The sequence below is a fragment of the Phoenix dactylifera genome, chromosome 9 (genome assembly GCF_051530095.1).
Source record: "Phoenix dactylifera cultivar Ajwa chromosome 9, Ajwa_hap1_PhDact_Kaust_v1.1, whole genome shotgun sequence".
In the NCBI taxonomy this organism is placed as follows: Eukaryota; Viridiplantae; Streptophyta; class Magnoliopsida; order Arecales; family Arecaceae; genus Phoenix; species Phoenix dactylifera.
The window spans coordinates 7,961,782-7,987,757 of record NC_143198.1 but is presented as its reverse complement, the minus strand read 5'-3'; the positions used below and the strand labels follow the sequence as shown (position 1 = coordinate 7,987,757).

The following is a 25,976-nucleotide window of genomic DNA, read 5'->3' as shown; positions in this document are numbered from 1 at the left end:
TTCACCAGCCATGGTTCTTTATGTAGATTAGCAATATGTTGGGGTGTCACAATCAGTATTAAAACGAGCAGGACCTTTCACATAAGAAGGCATATTCTCAGTGAAGTTTTCAACACCTTCAGATTATAACCTCTCAGATATTGCAATCACGGAATTACTGCAGCGGATAATAAATGGATCCTCAACAGCTATCCTGTATCGTCTGTAGCAGAACTATGAACGGGAGCTGTATTGAAAAGGTTTGTGAGACACAGCATGGAAGAGTCAAACTATTAAGAAGACTCAGATGAAGCCCAAACATAAGCTTCTGGTTACCGCAGCGGATATTCCAACCCTTCATTTCAGAATAGGAGATAACTCATCAATCCATTTCTTGAAAGAAACGGCTACTATTGGTTGGAGGTTTTTTCTATGAAACCTTGAATAAAATAACACATGGTGAAGATTCTGTTTCTGCTACCTTTCTGCTCATCCTACTCTTATGATTTTCTGAATAAGAATATAATATTCAATATGTGGGGAAGAGAGAATCATTACAAGAGGGCCAGATATCTCTGGACCTTATCTAGCTAGTCACTTGACACAAAAAAACTTATATCTATCTAGCTATTTAAAGAACTTCCCAAATTTTAATTACAGGTGAAGCGCCAGAGGGAAAAAAGAAAATTTCCTTTGCTTTCACAAGTTCAAAACCTCAAGTTCACCTAGTTAAACCAATGGAACTCAAAAGATTTCTAATTAGCACAACAGAAAGAATATTTTAAGCTAACAAATGCTAGGCCATAGTACGAAGAAATCAAATGGTGCAATCTAATCAGACGGTATGGAAACACTGCCATCGAGGTGGAACCCAAAACTAAGTAACACAATGTTTGAGAACAGACAGGATTCCAAGCCCTGATGCTAAAAAGAAAAAACTGCCTGCAAAAGCCTATCTATCGGCAGAGCTGCTCCACCGCAGCCACAATCTGTGCTGGCTGCACTACAGTCTGTTCCTCCAATGACCCAGCATATGGTGTTGGCACATCCTGTGATGACAAGCACATGATCGGAGCATCCAAGTAGTCCCAGAAATTGTCGATGATGGCCGCCCTCAAACTGGCACCAATTCCACCAGTACGCATGCACTCTTCCACTATCAGCACACGATGTGTCTTCTTCACGGAATTCCCAATGGTGTAGAGATCAAATGGCTTCAATGACCTAATGTCAACAACTTCAGGATCATATCCCTTGTTCACCAGAGTCTTTGCAGCCTGCATCACATGATACCTCATGCGTGAGTATGTCAGGATTGTTACATGCTCACCAACTCGTACCATCTCTGCTTCCTCCAGACAACAAATGTAATCCTCATCAGGGATCCTCTCCTTCAAATTGTACAACAGCACGTGCTCGAACAATACTACAGGATTCTCACTCCTGATAGCTGCTTTCATCAGTCCCTTGGAATTGTAGGGGGTCGAGCAGGCAACCATTTGCAGACCTGGAATCGACTGGAAATACGATTCCAAGCGCTGTGAGTGCTCTGCCCCAAGCTGGCGGCCTACACCTCCAGGCCCTCGGATCACTATTGGAATGGTAAACTGACCTCCAGAAGTGTAATGGAGCATACCACAATTGTTTGAGATCTGATTGAAGGCCAGCAGGAGAAAACCCATGTTCATGCCTTCAACAACTGGCCTCAAGCCTGTCATTGCAGCCCCGATGCCCATGCCTGTGAAGGAGTTCTCAGCAATGGGAGTGTCAAGAACCCTCAGATCTCCATACTTATTTGCTAAGCCTTTGGTTACCTTGTACGAGCCACCGTAATGACCCACATCTTCCCCAATAACGCAAACTCGAGGATCTCTGTCCATCTCTTCTTCCAAACCCTCTCGTAGAGCCTCAAACAACAGAATCTCATGCCTGAAAATTAACAACAAAAATTATATATTTCAACCATACCTAATAAACTTGAGACACGACGTACAAGCTACTTGCTTATAGATTTTACAATCAACACATCAGAAGCATAAAATGAGCAAAACAGCCATTATTATGTAAAATGTCCACAGGAATTTTCAAAATGAATCATTCTCGTAATGAAAAAAAAAGGAACTTTATAGATGCTATGGGGTTGGTAAAGCATCAAGTGCCAAAAATTGGCAAGCTTACAAGTTCATGGACATAAATATTAGTTTTAGCAACATTTGAAACAGATCACAAGCGAATATAGGTAGACATAAATTTATCCATGAAAGTCCATCCTTGGAAGCATCTTCGAAGAACTCTGTTATGCTTGATAAATCATTAAAAGCTTATCTATTGATGCCCTTTTACAAGGGTATCTCTATTAGTGAAAAAAAGGAACGTAAAATTGATCCAGATGTGAAGGTGGTGATGATGGTCAAGGTAACAATGAGCTAGAGGCATCTGAAGGCCAGCAATAAGCATACAGAAAGCATAGTAGCATGCGGAAGTACAAATTCCTAAAAAGGTTGGCACTTATTGAAGCTGTTGCAATTGCATGTCATTCCTTGTATCTAATAACAAGAATATACATCACTGATGTATGTGTCTTTATGCAATATATGTATGAATCTAGCATGAGGGCATACAGAGTCTGAAAACCAAAGAGGAGAAGAAAAAGGGGGAAACAAAAGCCAAACATCATTTTTTGGTCTTCATTCCAAATGAAAAACCTCCTCATAACAACCTCTAGGTATCCAGAAGCATTCTATGGGGAAGCCCCCAATATTATTGGCCTATAACCATATTCACGGGAAATGGTCCCTTCATACAACAAACAGAAAAGAGGACTATGTGTTCCTCAAAATCTCCCACAAGGTGAACAGAAGCCTAACCCCACGATCAACAAGCATATGGAACAGGTATCCACACAGCATGTTTGGAAGTAATCATGCATTCATGTTCAAGTAGTTGCGCCAAAAGTACATAGACAAGAAAACAGCAGACAATTCTATTAGAAAGCCGACACAACCTACAAGTACCATCAATTTTCCAATCTCTCGCTCTTATGAGAATTATGGCAGGCGGTAATTTATCCAAAATGATCAACTATAATTTATAAATCTGTCTAGGAACTTTAAGGTATGAAATCATGGACCCACCTTTAGTTAAAACTTAAACAAGTCAAAAAGGAATTCATCTTCAAGTCATTGTTAAATTCTCAGGGAAAAAAGAGACGGAAAGAAAAGCCAAGCATCACTATTGGTTCTTTATCCCAAATCTCAAACAATCTCACAACCACTGCTAGACATCCAGAAGCATTTTATAGGAAAGATCCCGAATATTATTGGCTTATAACCATATTCATGGGGAAAAGCTCCTTTCATACAACAAACAGATAAGAGGCTCATTTGTTCCTCAAATCTCCTACTAGGTGGACACAAACCCAGCCTCCCGATCAACAAGCATATGGAACAGGGTTCCACATTGCAAGTCTGGAAGCAATCATACATCTATGTTCAAGTAGTTGTGCCAAAAGTACATAGACAAGAGAATAGCAGATATTTCTATTAGAAAACCTACACAACCTAATGTACCATCAATATTCCAATGAGATAGGCAGAAATTTTATCCAAAATGATTAACTAAAAAAAAAATTCTAGGAATTTCAAGGCATGAAATCATGTACCCACCATTAGTTGAAACAGTCACAAAGGAACTCATCATTCACTCTTAAAATTCTTGTCTTATCCATCATAGAAGAAAATGATAATTTCTTTAATATTCATATCTCAAATATTCTTCCAAAAGTTAGGACACCATATCTCACATCGCCCTCCACTCAAAGCAGTGACTAATCAAAGCCTCTCACCAATATTTCACTTCTTCACCACTCCCTGCCTCAAAAAATATGTCCAAGAAAAACCCCTCTTTAATCTCCCCACCTCCAAAACTCCCTTCCAAGATTGGTAGACAAGCAGTGTCAGTAACATTCAAGTTGATATTTAATTTATTCAGGTGAATTTGATACTGATTTTTCTCAACCATGGAAAAATATGAAATTAGTTTGCTCATTTCCTCTGATAAGATATAGTTTGTGTTCAAGAAGTTATATCAATTATCACAATGCCAAAACAAAATTCACAAGAAAGCAATAACGGTTTCTACTACTTTAGTGCAGAGCCCTTACTCGTACAAACAATTGGCTATGAAATCTTTTAGAAGATTAAAACCTAAAAATTGAAATGTGTCCATCCTTTTACTTGCAAAGTTTAAATGACTACCCTTTAGTTTGAAAAAAGATTTTTTTTTAAAAAAAAAGAAGCTTTATAACCAATCGGAATCGGGAAAATTGTCAACGGTCTCTAAGGGCATAGGTAATGCAAGTGCCTGATAAATGCTATCTACCTAAACCCTCAAATAAAAAAAAGGATTTAGCAACATAAACAACATTAATGTTTGCACTAAGCATAGCAGGATGAGCCATGATGACTATGTATGCCCAAAGAAGGAATGTATCACACAGAGACTTACAGAGATAATAAGATTAAGATCAAATGAATTCAGATGTGAAGGAAAAGATACCTTACCTAAAACATGCTTCATGTTGGTGAAAGCAATAGTTTAGTAACATTGTGAGTTCTAAAAGCTCCAAGAAAACCAAAAAAATAGATGAAGAAACAATCAACTTTTTTGCATATTTCATGTGGGAGTGAACTTTAACCATTGATACAAGGCTATGTGAAAATATTCTCCACGAGAACAGTAAACATGTTGCAACCTAGAACTAAAGATGCAATGGTCCAAAAAATCGCAAGCTTGGTCAAATACACTTAAGGAAATCACTTTCTTGGTTTATGGTTAATCATGCAAAATATAAATGTTTTGTCTTTTGAACATAGGGTAACGGTGGCCATCATGGTGCATTGCAATACATGATGTACTGTCAACTCGTCATTAACATAAAGGAAAGCTGTCTCTCGTCCATACAGGAACTTGTGATTCCAAGGCTCCGAAGGAAGCATAACACAGTTTTTGCATGCAAAGAATATTAAAATGATAGACAATTAAAAGAGATTTGCTTATAGTGATGTCCAAACATCACAAGAGAGCAGATGGTATGAATTTGAATGAGCTCTATGATGACCTGTGCAGGAGAAATTAAAACATTTACTTTAACTGGCACTCAGATGTCATCAACAGGCCAAAAAAAGTTGACTAAATGATTCTCAGTTTCCCAGTAGCTTGGAAATAAGTTATGTTTGACATGGTTTAATATGTTGGGAAATGGAATTTGCTGGTTTGTCATCCAACTCTATATTGTACCAGATTTAACTGGAAACTTCAGCAATTAAGGATGAATAGAAAAACATGTTGGCTTATATATTTCTAGAGGATGAGGGAAACAGTGTTAGCAGAAGCTCTAGCTAAAAGGTTGAGTATTTACATGATTTGAGGGATCAGTATTGGGGTCTGCAATCAAATGTTTCCATCAGACCCAACTCTGATGTAGACAGAAGCTATTATTAGATGTATGCCCTAGAAGCCAATCTGGCTGACACATTATTAATTCTGGAACATAATTTTGCACTTGACTTTATTATTATTAAATAATAAAAGGTATCTTTTTCATTCATATTGTTTATGTGTCTATGAATCGTCCAAGGAATTAATAAGATAATGCATATTCTCAAGAGTTGGAAATTTGAGCCATGTATCATTGGTAATTAATTTCTAAATGCTCCTGATCGATAGATCATCACGAGGACGGTGATCGATCCGATGAGATCAGTGCACACATTGCTTTCCTTATGGATGGACGAGACTCGAGTCCACAGTGTGGGGACATTGAAGTAATAGTGCAGGTCAGGGTCTGCTGAACCGACCTGTACCGGTCGGTTCAGCCCGAAACGGACCGGTACCGACTGAAACCGGTCCGGTTCCAGTGTGTAAAACGGTTCCGACCCAATATGGGTCGGAACCGAATGTTTCGAGCACCATACCGGTGCGAACCGAGCCGGTTCGCACGGGTACATGCTCGAACCGGTGCGAACCGAGCCGGTTCGCACCGGTTCGGTGCTGGAAATAATGTGCCAGCGCTGTGGCACTTTGATAGTGCCACAGCGCTGGCCAGAGGCACTTTGAAAGTGCCACACTGTGGCACTGTGGCACTTTCAAAGTGCCGTTTTGTGCGGCACTTTCAAAGTGCCGTTTTGTGCGGCACTTTCAAAGTGCCGCTTTTAAATTGCCGCTTTGTGCGGCAATGCGACCGAAAGTGCCGCTTTGTGCGGCACTTCGACCGAAAGTGCCGGTGCGGCACTTCGCGCGGCACTTCGAAAGTGCCGCGCTGTGGCTCACAGTGGCACTTTTCAAAGTGCCACAGTGACCCAACGGTTGGCTATAAAAGCCGACCGAATGCTGAAGGCTGAAGCCAAATCCATCAGCTTAAGTGAAGGAAAGGCAAAGAGAAAGGAGGAGGAAAAGAAGAGAAAGGCAAAGACAAAGGCATGAAAAAAAATTAGAAAGGTCGGAGAGCGTCGTTTTTCTTGAAGAAAAATCCAGCAAAAACAAAATAAGGTAAAATTCCCCTACATTGTTTTTTTAATATTTCATTTAAATTGCTTAAAAAAATTAAGTCAAAAATTGCCAAAAATTAGGAAATGATTCAATGATTCCATTTCGTTTTGAAATTTTTATATGTTGTTGATATATGGACGATGTTAATGATGACACACCGGTTTCAGTGCAATTACTGCCACAAGTGCTTCAAAGGAGGAGTAACCAGATTAAAGCAGCACTTAGCCGGTAATTCTCGTGAGATATCTGCATGCTCGGAGTGCCCACCGACCACCCGTCAGCTGATGAGGAAAAACCTCGCTGAGATCAAAGCATCCAAGGAGAGGGTTGCCAAGCAAAAAGCGGAGGTGGAACGCCAAGCTGCAGAAGCACCTTCCTATCACTTGATGGAGTCACAGGAGGTCGAGGGTCCAGATGAGGAGGAGGCACAGATCCAGGCTGCCATGTGGGCGAGTCTGGATGATCGATGGCAGCAGGAGGAGGTGGCGAGGCATCGCACTCGATTTGGGCCCTCGTTTTTTGAGTCGGTCGCCGGTTCTGGTGGAAGCAGACAAGATCCAGAGTTTCAAAGGACAACATCAGTCAGGGAGGGCGAGGGCAGAGGACGTAGCCGGATTGCATCTATCCTGGATGGTTTTGGTAGCCGAAAGAAGTCTTTTGGAGGGATTCCACCAGGTGCGTCAATCCATGATGTAGATCCGCATGCCTTCCCCAGAAGAGATTCGAAGCAGCAAAGAGTAGACACAATGTGGAAGAAGGAGAAGAAGAAGGATATGCGGCGAGCTATTGGATCCTGGTTCCACTTCAACCACATTCCAGCAAATGCTGCAGACAATACATACTACAAGTCTGCCATTTCTGCCATACAGACTGCCGGTCCCGGTGTTGATCCTCCAGGTTCGAGGGACATCTACGGTAAGCTTCTTGACAACAATAAGGAGCTAGAGAATTGGATTGGTTCATATAAAAGCAAGTGGCCCACATATGGGCTCACTCTGATGTGTGATGGTTGGACCGGTCCGACAAAGCGGGCCATCGTCAACTTTCTGACATATTGTGATACGAAGACCTTCTTCCACAAGTCAGTTGATGCTTCGGATAAGGTGCACAACGCCTCATACATCCTCAGACTTATGGAGGAGGTGATTGATCAGATTGGAGAGGAGAATATCGTGCAGGTCGTCACTGATAACGGACCGCAATATAAGTTGGCCGGGCAGGTCTTGATGGAGCGGCGACCACAAATTTTCTGGACCCCATGTGCTGCACATTGCATCGACCTCATCCTGATGGATATTGGAAAGATCCGTAGGGTGCAACATACGGTGGAGATAGCCCAACGCATCACCAGGTATATTTATAGCCATACTTGGGTTCTTTCATTAATGAGAAGGTATGCAGGGGGAGAAATTCTTAAACCAGGAGTCACACGGTTTGCTACGAATTACATTGCACTTGATAGCCTTATCGAGAAGAAAGGAGCCCTACGTCAGATGTTTGTTAGTCCCGAGTGGCAGGAAAGTAGATATGCCCAGGCCGGCACTGAAGGAAGCAGGATGGAAGACTTGGTAAGCAGGCAGTCATTCTGGCAGCGGGCTAATGCGATAGTCAAGGCTATCAAACCATTATATGAAGTGCTGCGGGCCGTGGATAGCGAGAGGTATCCCCATATGGGCTTTTTGTATCACATGATGGAGAAGGCAAAGGCTCAGATCATGGAGGCAGATGTAGCCCATGCCCAGGAGTACATCGATATCATTGAGCGGCGGTGGGGAGCCCAAATGGGTAGGGAATTGTATCTAGCAGGTAAGCGATAATATTGATAATTATACTGATTGATATATTTGTATAGTTATACTAAGATGGTGTCATCTATGTGCAGCATACTATCTGAATCCCCGGTTTCAGTACGAGAGTGGAATTGGTATGGATGATGAACTTCTTCATGCTCTGCGTAATGTTATTTATAAGATGGAGCCTGATCCAGAAGTCGCCGCGTTATGTATAGAAGAGGTAACTATGATTTAGTAACATATGTAAATATATCAGATCTTATATTATTGACATACTACAACAAGCTTCTTTCCACAGACCAAATTATTTAGAGAGGTAGCCACAGCTTTGGACAGCGACCAGCTGTCGTGAGCAAGACAACTATGAATCCAGGTACAATACAAATATGCAAGACATTTTTGCATCTGAATTATCTTCAACTATGAGGCCATCATATATATAAAATGTAATTATCTTCAATATTTTTGCAGCTAAATGGTGGATTCATTTTGGCGGATCCGCAAAAAATCTTAAGCGGATAGCTATCCGGATTCTCTCCCAAACGGTCTCCTCGACTGGCTGTGAGCGCAACTAGTCCACCTTCGGCCTCATCCACAGCAAACAAAGGAACCGTTTGACACAAAAGCGCCTCAACGACTTAGTTTATGTGCACTACAATCTACGATTGAGGCTAAAATGCATTCAAGAGGAAGTGGAGCTCAAGTATGCAGATCCCATCTATAGGACTTTTACAGATGATGATGATAATCCTATGCTCGACTGGCTTGCGGCCCAGCAGCAGGAGCCCGAGCTTGATGAGCCAGGATCGCCTCGACGACCAGCCAGTATCATAGCCACCGAGGCTATGGTCGATCCACAGCAATGGGCTGAGCGCAACATTCCACGCACTCCTACAGCTGATATGACGTGGCTAGAGGGGAGCCAGTCACCGCATGACTGGTACGATGCTCCCGTTTAGAGAGATGATCCTCTCATGCGAGGACGAGGACGAGGACGCTCTACTACCCAGTCGACTCGATCAGGAGGGCGTCAATCCCAACAAACAAGAAAAGGAAAGGAAAGGGCCCCAATGGAGAGTGTCGAGGAGACTTGGACCAGCAGCGATGAAGATTCTGGTGGTGATGGATCTACTAGCCATGGAGGAAGTGGAGGACAGTATGGTACTAGTTATGAGACACAGCCGGAGAGAGGTTTTCGATACACCAGTGAGTCTCAGTTTACACATGCTACACAAGATACGGACCACGGTAGGCCGTCTGATATAAGCCGGTCAGATACCATTGCATATCGAAGAAGAGCTCCTCGAGGTCGTTCAAGAGGCCAGGATGCAGCTGCAGATGACCTTCCATATGGAGTCGAATCCATTGATGTATCAAGTTCCGAGTCTTCCTATTATCCGCGGCCTCAGCCAGCCTATGGATATGGTGCATCGGAGTCATCTTCCGGTAGCTACTATCCTGCGCAGCCCGGAGGATCTTACGGATCGGATTTTAGTGCCGGCATATTCGGATGGGCCCCTTATCAAGACACCTCTCAGAGCCAGAGCTTCAGCGAGAGATCCGAGAGTTCTTATAATCCAACGCGCATTCCTCGAGGATTGAGCATACAAGACTACAATGCCGCTTGGTTAGAGGGATGGGTTGATCTGCCTCCATATTATGCTGATGATCCAGATATTGACGAGAAGCATCGCCATTCGATCCAATTTTAGATATTCGAGAGTGATTTAAACGTATGTAATTGATTGTATCGTAATTTGAAAAATTTTTATGTTCTTCATCTCATTATTTGAATCATTTGGAAGTAATAAGTTGCATCATCTAGTTTTAACCTTAAACCTAAACATAAAAACATCCAAAAAACTCCAAAAAAAAACGACGATGGGGTCGCTGAATGTACCCTATCGGTACGGTATCGGTTCGGCAACAGTACCGTACCGATACCGGAGCCGACCGGTACGTCGGTACGCTTGTTAGAGAACAAGGATACTGAGCGTGACCAAGACAAGAAGTCACTTGGATGTCTATCCACTCGTCAGTGACTTGCTTGATGTTGCAGTAGTGTGACTGGTCCTTTGACCTGCGGTATTTCGGCTACTCACAGTGAGGTTATTGTAGTTTGACTGCACGTATACATGGTCTCTAGACATATGGGTCCATGCAATGTAGATTGGCTGCAGTAAGTTCACTGTAGGAGTGGGGTATGCATTTATATGGAATCTATCGACCTTAATAGATAAGAAGAGATCCTATGTGATTTATAAGACTGAGTTCGTAAGACCTCGGCCGGGGCAGTATGCACAGTAGAGAAATAGTTTTTCACTCTCGAACTAAAGTCGAATAAATCTTGACATATGACAGACGATAGGGTTTGACGAGTTGTCCATGACCTCCGTCCTATAGGGATCCACGATAGAAGGACTGTATCATACGATAACTGCACCTAGAGGTTCATCATTCCATTCTGCTAGGTAGCTACTACATGCTGCTAGGTGTCACTGGTGGATGGTGAGACTAACAGGGAATATCTCGATGGTCGATAAACCCTAATAAGTTGAGTTGGAATTGTTCCAACCCATTGAAAGGAGTTTTTAATGATATTGTGATAGAGATCGCAATATATCTCATTACCAGACAGAATAGAACCTATGGGGTCACACACATTAGAGGCATTGACCGATCCGATGGTTGAATTGTGATTATGAATCACAAGTAATCAATTCGATTGATAATCAGTTGAAGAAGGAACAATAAAAATTAATTAATTGGACTTAAACACAAATCCTACTTGGAGTAGGATTCCTAGAGTCCTAATTGGATTAGGACTAGAAGTCCTACTTAGAGTAGGATTCCTACAATGCTAATTGAATTAGAATTTCGAATTTGAATTACAATCCTACTTAGTGTAGGATTCCTAGAGACCTAATTGGATTAGGATTTCGGATTCAAATTAGAGTCCTAATTGGATCAGGACTAAAATTGAATAAGTCCTAATTGGATTAGGATTTCTTAAGTCTTAATTAATTATTGATCTAATGAATTAACATGACTCCTAATTGGATTAGGATTGAAGAGTTCAATTGAGTCATAATTCATTTGAGTTCTAATTAGATTAGGACTTGCATGGATTAAACCCAAAATTGGTTCACCCTTGGACTAAGCCTAATTAGATTAGGACTTAGCCACAAGAAGACCTCCTAATCCTCCTTAGAGGAGGACTAGGGTTAACCAAGAGGGAGGGGCGCACGCCCCTCCTCTTTTTCCTTGCTTGGTGCGGCACAACAAGAGGGGCCAGCGCCCCTCTTAGGAAATCAATTAGGAGCTCCTAAATGTTAGGAGCTCCACACACCATTTAAAGGAGGCATGGGGCGGCACCTAGGGCAAGCATTCAAGCCCTCTCCTCCTCAGCCGTATGTCCCCTCTCTTCCTCCTCTTGGTTTCAGCCGCAAGCAAGGGAAGAAACAAAAGAAGGCTTGGCGGCCCTCCCCTCCTCCCTTCATTCTTCCAACGCAAGGGAAAGAAAAGAGGCTGCAAGCAGGCTTTGGTTCTTCATCCATATTCCTCCTTCCTCCTTCCTCCTCCCAAGCATAATCAAGGGTTGATTCTAAGGGAGGAAATCAGCCATCCAAAGTTGTCTCTGCAAGGGAGCTAGCACCCCGGGGAGACAAAGAAGCTTTGATCGGTCCTCTGCTTCGTGTGGATACCCGTAGAGGCCGGACACGTGTGCAACTTCAAGCGAACCTTCATCCAAAACCACGAACTTCAGTTTGCGGTGATCATCTACCCGCACAAGGTGAAGATCTGATCTTCCTAATGTTTTTAAAAGTTTTTAATCCTAATCTATCTACGAACGGTTTTTGAAATACGTTCATGAGATGAACATCGATCCCGCGCATGCCCCTTCCGCTGCAATCTGAATTCTTAAAATTTCTGCGGCATGGACGGGTTCCCAACAGTGGTATCAGAGCCTAGGCTACGTAGATTATGATTAGGATTAATCATTAAAAGGCATATAAGATCTGAAATTTAAAAGGTTATGCATGCTGAAATTTTCTGCATGCAAAATTTCAAAATTGTTGATTTTTGCATGCTGATTTTTATGTGCATTAGTTGATGATTCTATTGTTTTATTAATGAGATTACAAAAGTTTGGAATCATGTATTGCATGATCAGCGACTCATTAGATTACATAATCAATTAAGTTTCAGATCTGTAAATTATATTTATAAATGTGATGCGAATGGTGATGATCATGGATGACCCTTTTGTGAATGTGCTGAAATGTTCTGCGATGTTCTGTGATGTTATGTGATGAAATGTAAATCAGTTTTTCAGATGCCTGCGAGCATCTTAAATGTATTAGAGACCTGTGTGTCTCATGAAAAAGGGTTGTAATTATTTTTTTATTTTTGAATTTTATCTAGGATGTAATCTGTGATGTATGTTGCACGTCGATGGTTGATCGATGCATGCCTCCTACAAGCAAGCCTTGCGCGGATCGAGATCAAAGGTTGATTGAAGATGGATCAAGGAGTTGATTACAATTGAACCTAAGGGATCAAGATCGAGTCAAGAGTTGAAGACGATCAAACCAATTGACATGCACGTGCTTGTACTATGACCCATCCTGGATCTATGATCATCACCAGTTACATTTACTTTCTTATATATATGCCTGGATGTTTAATGTTTATGCCTATGCATAGCGGGTAGATGGATGTGTGCACGAGATGCGAATAGTCAATCGAAAGAGACCTAAACTAAAACCTCCTCAATCAGTCAAGAGTGAACCAACATGAGCGAGTCATATTAGATTAATTGATCTAATTGGTGTCTACGAAAGCATGAAAGGTGGTTACTTAAGTAGGACCTTACTCTCTGAGTAAGGAAAGCCTCCCACCTACTTACCTGGCCAATTGTTCGATTACCTCTTATGAAGAGCTCAAGGTTGCAAACACTAAGACATGATTAACCAATATTAAGTCCATAGGTCTTCCACCGTAGTAGAGCTGCTAAGGTCTTTCTGGTGTTGACTTGTCTCGGCAGGACACAGTGGGCAAGTTGCATCGGGAGGCTGGACCTCTCTATAGACATGAGATGTTGTAGGGGTAAAGGTGGGGTTGGGCACCAATAACTGTTAGGTGAGGATCCAATAACGATTTTATTTCTATGGTTATACGGTGGGTCTGACTTAACTAAGGAATGAGACCAATAACTGTTAGGTGAGGTCTTCATGACTTAGAGACCAAGTAGCACTGCAACATGCTTGAGAAGCATTGTACAAGAGTTGCACACTCATCCATTCATGTGTCACCAATAACTGTTAGGTGAGGTGGCATGTAAATCGGTGGAACCACAGTACCCACTAGAAACCCTAGTCGCGTAGGATTTTCGTTTTTCTACCAGGGGAGTGAGGAATTCGAGAAAATAGTGGGAGGTACATTTGTTCTAAAAGACCCTAGAACAAATTAGAATCAAGTACAAAAATCTAACTAGGATCTTTACTCTCTGCAGATCACAATGTCAGCTTCAAACCCTTTGACCCGTATTCTTGAGACCAACCGACTGACAGGTACCAATTACAAAGACTGGCTTAGAAACCTCAAAATCGTTCTGAGTTGCGAGAAAATAGGCTATGTGCTCGACAATGATATCCCCACATTACCAACACATCCGACCGCTGATCAGCGTCCGACGCATGAAAAGTGGACAGACGATGACATTAGGGTCAAGTGCTACATCATGGCATCCATGTCCAAGGAACTCCAATGCCAGCATGAGAATATGAAGATTGCTAGGGACATACTGGCACACCTGCAAGAGTTGTATAGTGAGCAGAGTCGCACAGCTCGTTTTGAAATATCCAAGAGGCTCTTCAAGGCAAAGATGCGCGAGGGGCAGTCTGTCCATGATCACGGTCTGACTATGATCAAGAACCTAGAGGAGCTTGAGAAGCTCGGTATAAACATGCATAAGGAATTGCAAGTGGATCTAATCCTGCAATCCCTTTCTGATTCATTTGGACAGTTTATAGTAAACTACCACATGAATAAGATTGAATGCACTAAGACTGAACTGTTAAATATGTTGGTAACTGCTAAGGAAGCCTTGAAAGGTTCAAGGGGCAATCTCCTTGCTGCTGAGTTGACTTCTGGTTCCAAGAGAAAGTCTACTTGAAAGAAGAAGAAGCCAGCGAAGAAGCAGAAGAAAGACAAGAAGCCAAAGAAGAAAGTTCAAAAGAAAAAGGCTAATGACAAAGAAAAATGTTTTCACTGCAATGTCGATGGCCACTGGAAGAGGAACTGTCCTTTATACCTCGAGAGCCTGAAGAACAAGAAAGTAGACACACCTTCAGCAGGTATGTTAGACTTGCTCGTAATTGAAACTAACCTTACGGTTTCCTCTACTTCTAGTTGGGTTATAGATTCTGGTTCTAGTGCTCACTTGTGCACTACTATGCAAGGTCTAAAGAAAAGTAGAAGGCTGGCAGAAGGTGCGGTAACCCTTCGGGTTAGCAACGGGGCAAAAGTTGATGCTGTGGCTGTAGGCACCTATCATCTGCGACTACCGTCTTGTTTTAGTTTATTGCTTAGAGATTGTTATTATGTACCTGTTGCTAGCAGAAATTTGATTTATGTTTCATGTCTAGTACAGGATGGTCATATTTTTACATTTGACAAAGACTGTTGTTCTATTTATTTCAGAAATAAAATAGTCGCACGTGATTTTATGATTGACAGTCTCTATCATTTGCATATGGATGTATCTGTAAATGTGTCTGAGCAATAAGTGAATGCCAAAGGATCCAAGAGATCCAGGGATGAGATAAACCAAAAATATTTGTGGCACCTCAGGCTTGGCCATATTGGAGAGAACAGAATGAACAAAATGGAGAAAGATGGGCTTCTTGGCTCATTGACTTCTGAGTCATATCCAGTTTGCCAGTCCTGTCTTCAAGGAAAAATGGCTAGATTACCTTTTGTAGGACATGGGGAGAGGACCACTGAAATACTCACCCTGGTACACACAGATGTGTGTAGCCCATTCGATGTACTAGCCAGGGGTCGTTATTCGTACTTCATTACCTTTACCGATGATTATTCACGGTATGAATATGTGTATCTTATGAGACACAAATCTGAATCTTTTGAAAAGTTCAAAGAGTTCAAAAATGAAGTAGAAAAACAAACTGGAAAACCCCTTAAGGCTCTTCGATCATATTGAGGAGGAGAATACTTTAGTGGGGAATTTCGGAACTATCTCAAGAAGAATGGCATATGTTGGGATTTGTATCCTAAATGTCAATCGTCAGCATATTGATGATTCAATTTTGTAAATGAATTGACAAATTAATAAAGTATTATTTGGCATTATTCATCATTTCATCTTCAAATAAACTCTTATATGATGAAGTCCTTAGGACTTATGATAAAGGAGGATTTATCTTTGAGTCCTTAAACTTGTTCGCGACCCAATGATATGTTGTTACTGGGACGACAGCATTATCGAGATTAGATCGTTGTGTGACATATACGTTGGTTGTCCTCTTAACTAAGGAGTGTGGAGACACTGGTATGCCACACAGGTGAAGTGTAGGAGTATATTTCACTGAACGTGACCAATTCTGGAACGCTCTACTGTCGAAAAATGTTCCGAGTGGATATGGGTATAAGTTTGGCCCTCTGACCTGAGACCGCAACCTGTGACTAGCAAGCAACTCACTGTACTTTGGTACCGGACTACCTAAATTTCTAATTCAGTGACGGAAGGTCACTAGGTGCAGTCAAGTACTTGCGTAGTCAGTTGTGAGTCAAGATGGAATTGACTCCTCCTGAAAATAGGAGATAATGTCTTGTGATTAATTTAGCAAAACCTTTGCCAGGATAATCCCAGTGAGGAGTCACGGGATATCTAAAGTTAATCACATAATGGATATACTAATTATAGGGTTGACAGTGAGCTCTAAGTCATCCTGGCATTAGGAGTCAAAGGGATTGAATTATACAGTAACCATAGTCCAGGGTTTCAGAATATTTGCTTCACATATATTCGGCCTATCCGGATGTCGGGTACCATTGCTAGATGGTCACGTCGATTAGTGTAGGAAGTCGTTCCTATACTACCGGCCTAGGTTCGAACCTATGAGGTCACACGCATAGAAGATTCCTGATTGATCAAGAAGGCTGATGAATGATTAAGAATCATTCAGGGGTAATTTGGTCAATTTGATTGGCAAATTATCTTATAAAATAATTAAAGTAATTATTGGAGGATTAATTAGTAATTAAATTACTAATAAACTCAATTTGATTGAGTAATTGTGCTAAGGATGAGCCAAATTGAATTGGATTCAACTTTGGGCTCAATCAGAGTTTTGACCTGATTGGATTAGGTCAGAACCAAAAGGACTTAAGCTGATCAAATTAATTTTAAATTAATTTGTTCTTCATTGGGGATTGACCTAATTGGATTAGGTCCAACACAAAGTAATTAATTCAATTTGATTGAGTTTGGATGAGCCAAAAATTGAATTGGATTCAAATTGAGCTCAATCAGGGTCTGACCTGATTAGATTGGGTTCAACCATATTGCTTTGTTTTAATCCGGGTTTGACCAAATTTGATTAGGTGCAACCCAAGAGGATTAGGCTCAGATGATGTGGCAATTAGTGGTGACATGGAATTGGATTTCATGAATTTTAAATAAACCAAAATTATTACATGACGCATGGACCCATTGCTTGACACATGGCGACATTGTTTGTTGTTTGAATTTGAATTCAAACATTAAGCAGTATATTAAATGATTTCATACATCAAATAACTTCCCTAGCTGGCATGTGAACCTCTGAATCATTTAAATTCGAATTTCAAATGAAATATATGCGACAAGAGGAAGGAAAATTCTGCTGGATGGATTTCAAATTCCTCCCCTCTTGCACATGTGTTTAAAATTTGAATTTAAATCAGATTTGGTTGAGATCTGATTTGGGTTGTTCCTATTCTTTTGCATGCGCCAACTAAAGGAGGTTTTCTGAAGATAAATTTCGAATTTTGAATGAAAATTCGAGGCCATTAAAAGGGGTCAAACATGGGCACCGAAAACACATCCATTGCAGCCTTCTTCCTCACACGCCTCCTCCTCTTCTTCTCCATTTTAGATAGGATTTTCAGGGTAAATATCTAGAAGATTCAAGATCAGATCTGAGTCCTCTACTTCCCTTACAAACCTCATCTCCATCTGCTTCAATACGATTGATCAAGAGTTGATTGAATCCCGGCGAGCAGATTTCAGCTTTCAAGTGTTCTGCAGCTGCTAGCACTATTGCGGAAAAAGATCCTTCAGGGCTTCGCATGTACTTCTCGTAGAGGCCATTCGTGTGCGTGGCTGCAAAGTCAAGGATCAGATCCACAACTTTCATCCATCATAAAAGATATTAATCTAGCATTAATCATTTATTATGGTGTCAAGGTATAGGTCCGATTTCCCGAGGTTTTACCCTCTTTTGGGGCTCCTCACGGAGATATCTCCAGAATCCATTCGATGGATATTCGGAGATTAATTGGAATAGAGTTCTTAAGTTTCAAATCTGATAGTTAATTATGCATAAAAGTTTTAGCATAATTGTTTAAACGATTCCGGCATAATCCTATGTGTTCTTAATGTGCTGATTTCTATATTTGATCTTGTAAACATGCATGAATTAAATTGTTTGATTCATTTTTTCGCTGCATTTTTGAAATTAAAAAAGAACTACATGTGGTTTGATCTCCCTTGTGAAGGGGTACGTAGGCAACCCGATCAGGTTCAGCCATAGTTTTCAAAAAAAAAAAAATTCAGCATGCTAAACGCTGAATAACCTAGGATGCACTTTCAGCATAATCTCACAATAGACTCCTCCGGGTACACCTCAACTCAACGGGGTGTCAGAGAGGAGAAATCGGACTCTATTGGATATGGTCCGGTCCATAATGAGCTTCACTGACATACCTATATTTTTTTGGGGAGATGCCTTACTTACCGCAATTTATCTATTGAATAGAGTTTCCTCTAAATCCGTTCCTACCACACCATATGAGATATGGCATGGTAAGAAACCAAGTCTTGGTCATCTCAAGATTTGGGGATGTCCAGCCCACGTTAAGCAACTACAGGCGGACAAACTAGAGGCTAGGACCATAAGTGCTCGTTTTATAGGATATCCTAAAGAGTCATTAGGATATAATTTTTACGTCTCAGAGGATCATAATGTGTTTGTGAGCCGACATACCATCTTCTTGGAAAAACAGTTTATCCTTGACAGAGGCAGTGGGAGAAAAATTGAGCTTGAAAAGAAAGTCTCTAAAAAGCAACGAGTCATGGATCCTATAGAACCCATTCATACAGAGCCAGTACACGTTGTCCCTCCTCCACCTCGCATATCTAGTAGGGTCTCCCATCCTCCCGATAGATACTTAGGTATGCTAGAAAAGGATACTACGGAAATATTTCTCATGGAAGATAGGGAACACATACAGGATCCCAAAACCTACGACGAGGCGATATCAGATATCGATTCCGAAAAATGGTTGGAATCTATGAAGTCAGAGTTAGACTCCATGCATTCCAACAAAGTCTGGACCTTAGTAGATCCACCAGAAGGTATTGTATCTATTGGATGCAAATGGATCTACAAAAGGAAGATAGGTTCAGATGAAAAGGTAGAGACCTATAAAGCAAGGCTAGTGGCGAAAGGGTATAGTCAGCGCGAAGGCATTGATTATCAGGAGACCTTTTAACCTGTAGCCATGCTGAAATCCATCCGAATATTGCTTGCCATTGCAGCATTTCATGATTATGAAATTTGGCAGATGGATGTGAAAACTGCTTTCCTGAATGGATATCTTGATGAAGATATCTATATGGAGCAGCCTTTAGGTTTCACTTCCAATGATAGAGATCACAAGGTCTGCAAGCTGCAAAGGTTCATTTATGGACTAAAGCAAGTATCTCGGAGTTGGAACACTCGTTTCAATGATGCAATCAAAACGTTTGATTTCATCAAGAACGAAGAGGAACCATGTGTTTACAAGAAGGTTAGTGGGAGTGCTGTCGTGTTTCTCGTATTGTACGTGGACGACATTCTCCTGATAGGGAATGATATTCCCATGCTAACCTCGGTCAAGGTCTGGTTGTCAAAAGAATTCTCCATGAAAGACCTTGGGAAGGCATCCTATATTTTGAGGATAAAGGTCTATAGAGATAGATCTAAAAGGATGCTTGGCCTATCACAGAAGATGTACATAGACGAAGTGCTGAAAAGGTTCAGCATGGAAAACTCCAAAAGGGGTCTCTTACCCCTTAGGCATGGAATTCATCTCTCCAAGAAGATGTTTCCCAACACATCTGAAGAAATTCAACGCATGAGCAAGATCCCTTACGCTTCGGCAATAAGGAGCCTCATGTATGCCATGCTGTGTACACGACCTGATATAGCACTTGCTGTGAGTGTCATTAGCAGATATCAGTCGAATCCAGGTGAAGAGCACTGGACAACAGTGAAAAATATTCTTAAGTACTTAAGAAGAACTAAAAATGTATTCTTGGTCTTTGAAGGAGCATCAGAGTTAAAGGTAGAAGGGTATACAGATTCAAACTTCATGACTGATATCGATGATAGAAAGTCTACATCTGGATATGTGTTCTTATGCAATGGTGGTACAGTGAATTGGAAAAGTTGTAAACAACCGATCATTATTGATTCTACTATGGAAGCTGAATATATCACCACCTCTGAAGCTGCTAAGGAAGGCTTCTGGTTCAAGAAATTCGTTGCGGAATTAGATGTAATGTCATCAGATGCCATAACACTCTCCTGCAATAATAATGGCGCCATAGCTCTTGCTAAGGAGCCAAGGTCTCATAAGAAGTCCAAACATATAGAGCGGCGCTTTCACCTCGTACGCGACTATGTTGAGAAGAAATATGTCTATGTTGAGAAGAAATATGTCGAGGTGCAGAGAGTAGACTCCGCGGACAACGTGGCGGACCCGTTCACTAAGCAGCTGAGTCAGCAAAAGACTGAAGCCCACCTTGAAAAGATGGGACTTAGACATATGACTGATTGGCTTTAGTGCAAGTAGGAGATTGTTAGATGTATGCCCTAAAAGTCAAACTGGCTGGCACATTATTAATTCTGGAACATAATTTTGTACTTGACTTTATTATTATTAAATAATAAAAGGCATTTTTTTCATTCATATTGTTTATGTGTCTATGAATATGAGCCATATATCATTGGTGATTAATTTCTAAATGCTCCTGATCGATAGATCATCACGAGGACGGTGATCGATCCGATAAGATCAGTGCACACATTGCTTTCCTTGTGGATGGACGAGACTCGAGTTCACAGTGTGGGGATACTGAAGTAATAGTGCAGGTGCTTGTTAGAGAACAAAGGTACTGAGCGTGACCAAGATAAGAAGTCACTTGGATGTCTATCCACTCATCAGTGACTTGCTTGATGTTGCAGTAGTGTGACTGGTCCTTTGACCTGCGGTGCTTCGGCTACTCACAGTGAGGTTATTGTAGTTTGACTGCACGTATACATGGTCTCTAAACATATGGGTACATGCAGTGTAGATTGGCTGCAGTAGGTTCACTGTAGGAGTGGGGTATGCATTTATATGGAATCTATCGACCTTGATAGATAAGAAGAGATCCTATGTGATTTATAAGACTGAGTTCGTAAGACCTCGGCCGGGGCAGTATACATAGTGGAGAAATAGTTTTCCACTCTCGAACTTAAATCGAATAAATCTTGACATATGACAGACGATGGGGTTTGACGAGTTGTCCATGACCTCCGCCCTGTAGGGATCCACGATAGAAGGACTGTATCATACGATAACTGCACCTAGAGGTTCATCATTCCATTCTGCTAGGTAGCCACTACATGCTGCTAGGTGTCACTGGTGGATGGTGAGACTCACAGGGAATATCTCGATGGTCGATAAACCATAATAAGTTGAGTTGGAATTGTTCCAACCCATTGAAAGGAGTTTTCAATGATATTGTGATAGAGATCGCAATATATCTCACTACCAGACAGAATAAAACCTATGGGGTCACACACATTAGAGGCATTGACCGATCCGATGGTTGAATTGTGATTATGAATCACAAGTAATCAATTCGATTGATAATCAGTTGAAAAAAAAATAATGGGAATTAATTAATTGGACTTAAACACGAATCCTACTTGGAGTAGGATTCCTAGAGTCCTAATTGGATTAGGACTGGAAGTCCTACTTAGAGTAGGATTCCTACAATGCTAATTGAATTAGAATTTCGAATTTGAATTGCAGTCCTACTTAGAGTAGGATTCCCAGAGACCTAATTGAATTAGGATTTCGGATTCAAATTAGAGTCCAAATTGGATTAGGACTAAAATTGAATAAATCCTAATTGGATTAGGATTTCTTAAGTCTTAATTAATTATTAATCTAATGAATTAACATGACTCCTAATTGGATTAGGATTGAAGAGTTCAATTGAGTTATAATTTATTTGAGTTCTAATTAGATTAGGACTTGCATGGATTAAACCCAATATTGGTTCACCCTTGGACTAAGCCTAATTAGATTAGGACTTAGCCACAAGAAGACCTCCTAATCCTCCTTAGAGGAGGACTAGGGTTAACCAAGAGGGAGGGGCGCACGCCCCTCCTCTTTTTCCTTGCTTGGTGCGGCACAACAAGAGGGGTCGGCGCCCCTCTTAGGAAATCAATTAGGAGCTCCTAAATGTTAGGAGCTCCACACACCATTTAAAGGAGGCATGGGGCGGCACCTAGGGCAAGCATTCAAGCCCTCTCCTCCTCAGCCGTACGCCCCCTCTCTTCCTCCTCTTGGTTTCAGCCGCAAGCAAGGAAAGAAACAAAAGAAGGCTTGGCAGCCCTCCCCTCCTCCCTTCATTCTTCCAACGCAAGGGAAAGAAAAGAGGCTGCAAGCAGGCTTTGGTTCTTCATCCATATTCCTCCTCCTTCTTCCTCCTCCCAAGCATAATCAAGGGTTGATTCTAAGGGAGGAAATCAGCCATCCAAAGTTGTCTCTGCAAGAGAGCTAGCACCCCGGGGAGACAAAGAAGCTTTGATCGGTCCTCTGCTTCGTGTGGATATCCGTAGAGGCCGGACACGTGTGCGGCTTCAAGCGAACCTTCATCCAAAACCACGAACTTCAGTTTGCGGTGATCATCTACCTGCACAAGGTGAAGATCTGATCTTCCTAATGTTTTTAAAAGTTTTTAATCCTAATCTATCTACGAACGGTTTTTGAAATACATTCATGAGATGAACATCGATCCCGCGCATGCCCATTCCGCTGCAATCTGAATTTTTGAAATTTCTGCGGCATGGGCGGGTTCCCAACAGCTATAAATGAAGTAAAATCAGTAGAATAAGAAAGAAAGAAAGAAAGTAATAATGATAAAAGGAAAAGGAATGGAAAAAACTAATTGACAGGGTACCAGCTGTTAACTTATGTTTGTTGTTGTTGAAAGCAATACTGGTTACAGATGCTGATATCATTAAAGAGAAGGAAAAGATGAAAGGAAAAAAAAAGGAGCAACGAAGGACAAGGAATATTGAGTGCTCTAGTTGCTAGCAAATAGGAAGCTAAAACAGTAAGGATTTACAAAGAAGCAAGACCAGAAAATCAATTTAAAGTACGGCCCTAGTGAAAATAAATTTTCCTAGTTAAACCTACAGCCAGTCAAAGTTTGTTTGACATATTAATCCTAATAAATTAGGATTCAAAATTGGATGACAACAGCTTTTGTACATTTTTTTAGTAATAACGTTCATGCATAAACTAAATTTCAAGCTCTTCAACCAATGAAATCATAGACCTATTAGAACCCTTCAATTAACACCCAAATTTTCAGTACAGTACTATATACAAAAATATATCCAAGCATATGTGCAATATAACTTGCAAAATTTAAATCATCTAACCATCCACAGTCATGCAACACCAGGTATTGTACTTCCCTTTTAAAAAAATTAGAAAAATAATTAAGATGATCATGTTTCTTCATGTCATATATCACATCAAGCTGAAAGATTCTTATGAAGGAAATATTCAACTTGAAATTTCAAAATTGATGGAAATAAAAGCAATTCTCTCAATGCAAAACATAATGAATATTCAACAACTAATATTCAAGATGATCAGGAAAATCAGGCGTATGGAATATACATACATGAGAGCTTACCCAGGCTTGGAATATGTAGATTTTGCAGAATCCTCAGTCTTTGCCTGGAAACGCAGATCAAAAACCAAGTCCCCAGAAAGAGTAAGCACATTTCAAAAATGAATAAGTGTATAAGACCACTTCTCCAAAAAAAAAACATACTAATCAAAGATACAAACACTGCTATCTCTCAAAGGGAATACAAAAGATTAGGATTTGTAAACTATGTATTGAATTCTAATAGACCGTCAAATCAATCACACAACAAAGGCAGTCTCAGGCAGGAATGTACGAATGAGTCAAAATGCACGCAAGATACACTAATGGGGGTTTCGACATTTAACTGCAACTGCATTTGTGATCAAATTCGCCCCACGCAACCCGGCATTAAAACCACCAGTATGCCTTCCATCAGATTTCACAACCAAAATGGTTCCCTTCATTCCTAAAAACAAAAAGGCAAAACCAATAATCAGCCTGCGATCCAAAATCAGCTCAAAAACTCCACCATTCAAAAGTTTCCAAGAACCGACTCCACTCTAACAAAAAGCCTGTAAAAATCAGAGCCAGAATTTGCCACGATTAGAAAATAAAAGAAAGACGGTAAATTTATTCAAATTTCCATTAAATAATCGAAAGAAAACCACAAGCAACGGCGAGCCTAAGAGATCCAGCCACTGAAGCAATAAAAAAACAAGCAGAAAACTCAAAACCAAGAAATCTTACGGATAAGCCCATCGATATTTCCTCAAATTTTTATCTGAAACAATCCAATTCGAGCAAAATTTTGGGAAAACAAGGACATGAAGAGGACCTGCGGGAGATCGGAGCAGCGATCCGAACCGAAACCTCTCGGAGTTGATGACGAGATTCGACGAAGCCGTCAGTGTCCCCGCCGTCTGGAGTGCCGCTGCCATCTTCGGAATGATCGAAAGAATAAAAAAGAATCGCTAGAGGGAGGCGGCACGAGAGAGATCTAGGGCTCCGACGTATACTGGAAGCGGCAGAGAGAAGTGAAGACAGTGAGGAGAGGGAGAGGGCCCTCTCACTCTAAGGGGCCGGGCGGCTTTTTCTTTCTTTCTTTTTTTTATTTATTTATTTGTCTAATATGGGCTTTTATTTATTTATTTATTTGTTTAATGTTGCCAACAAAATTTTAAAATAAAGGCCCATATTACATAGTCCGTTTAAATAAAATTTCTGAAATCATCGGAAGCAAAAAGAGGCCAGCACAGTTTATCTTCTTATAATATGCATGATTTGGTGGGAACCGGTCGGGGTCTTTTAGGGTGCCTCGCTTCCGTCGCATCTAAATCCAGTCGCGTTTCAGCTCTGACCGACCACATCACAGCCGTTGAGATTGTATTGACTGGTGATTACTGGTGAAGTTGCGATGCCCGTGAAATCTATGAGTGGGATCAGAGAAGTCTTTTGAGATCAGGCAGCCAGTGGCAATAACAACCCGTAACTGGGCTTGCTCTCTTTTACACAAACGGATTGGTTTGGACTAGTTCAAACTTGATTTAATTACAAAAAAACTTGCCATGAGTTTGAACAAATGTTAAAGGAAAGTTTAGAAAAATTTTAAAAGGGAACTTAAACACCTGCCAACTTTTTGAGTGCCAATTGCACTCCATCTTTCGACCGTTAGCTTTTTTGATCCTGCACAATTTTATACGAGGTTTTCACACGCTTACATGTGTACGGTTATATTATTCTTGTACATATCTATATCTGTATGAACACAGTTAATTTCTATGTGCACACAATTAATTATGACGCTGTGCAAGGCTGAGCGTAAGTCTATGCAAAACTATGGGCTAAAAATTTAACAGCCTAGAAATTATGGAGCGGAAATTAAACTTTCAATCAATGGGGATTAAATATCAAAGGGTGGTTGATCAAGGAATTGAGCGTCAATTATCTCAACGTTAAAGTCCTAATTTAGATATCTAAAATAATATAGAAATAGTAGTAGGTCATGCACTAGTTAAGACTTGATTAATGTAATTTGAAAGTTTATGTAATTAATAGTTTAAAGAAAAATATAATACTAAAAAGAAAAGTAAAGTAAATGATGTGTTCAAAATTTATCATGTTGTATTCTCTACTGTAACTTTGTCTCCTCTTTCTTACATTATTTCGATGTAAACTTCTATATTCTTTCTTCTTGGACCCATTTTATTTTTTCAAAATACTTGGCTAAGAATGAAATCCTATAAATGGCTAGAGATATTATGGGATTCAGGAATTGGTTTATTTCCCTCAACATGATCCTTTTTCACAAATCTAATCATAAATTGTTCGGTTATAAATTTGAGTTAACCTAAGCTTGAACCAATTCTGCACTATTGTCACCCTATTTATAGGTGCTAATATGCTACATTGACATGGACAGAAAATCCCAACAATATACCATCAAT

At 40.7% G+C, this 25,976-nt stretch overlaps 1 protein-coding gene across 1 annotated transcript; it reads right to left on the bottom strand.

Annotated features, from left to right (window-relative positions):
• Window positions 1-654: 654 nt before the first annotated feature.
• LOC103723434 (pyruvate dehydrogenase E1 component subunit beta-like) lies at window positions 655-24,620 on the bottom strand. The gene is made up of 4 exons (XM_008814343.6): window positions 24,368-24,620; window positions 23,898-23,998; window positions 23,575-23,618; window positions 655-1,908 (listed from the first exon to the last, which is right to left on the bottom strand). Exons 1-4 carry the CDS (start codon window positions 24,468-24,470, stop codon window positions 936-938), a joined length of 1,221 nt encoding a protein of 406 aa, XP_008812565.2. The 5' UTR covers window positions 24,471-24,620; the 3' UTR covers window positions 655-935.
• Window positions 24,621-25,976: the final 1,356 nt, after the last annotated feature.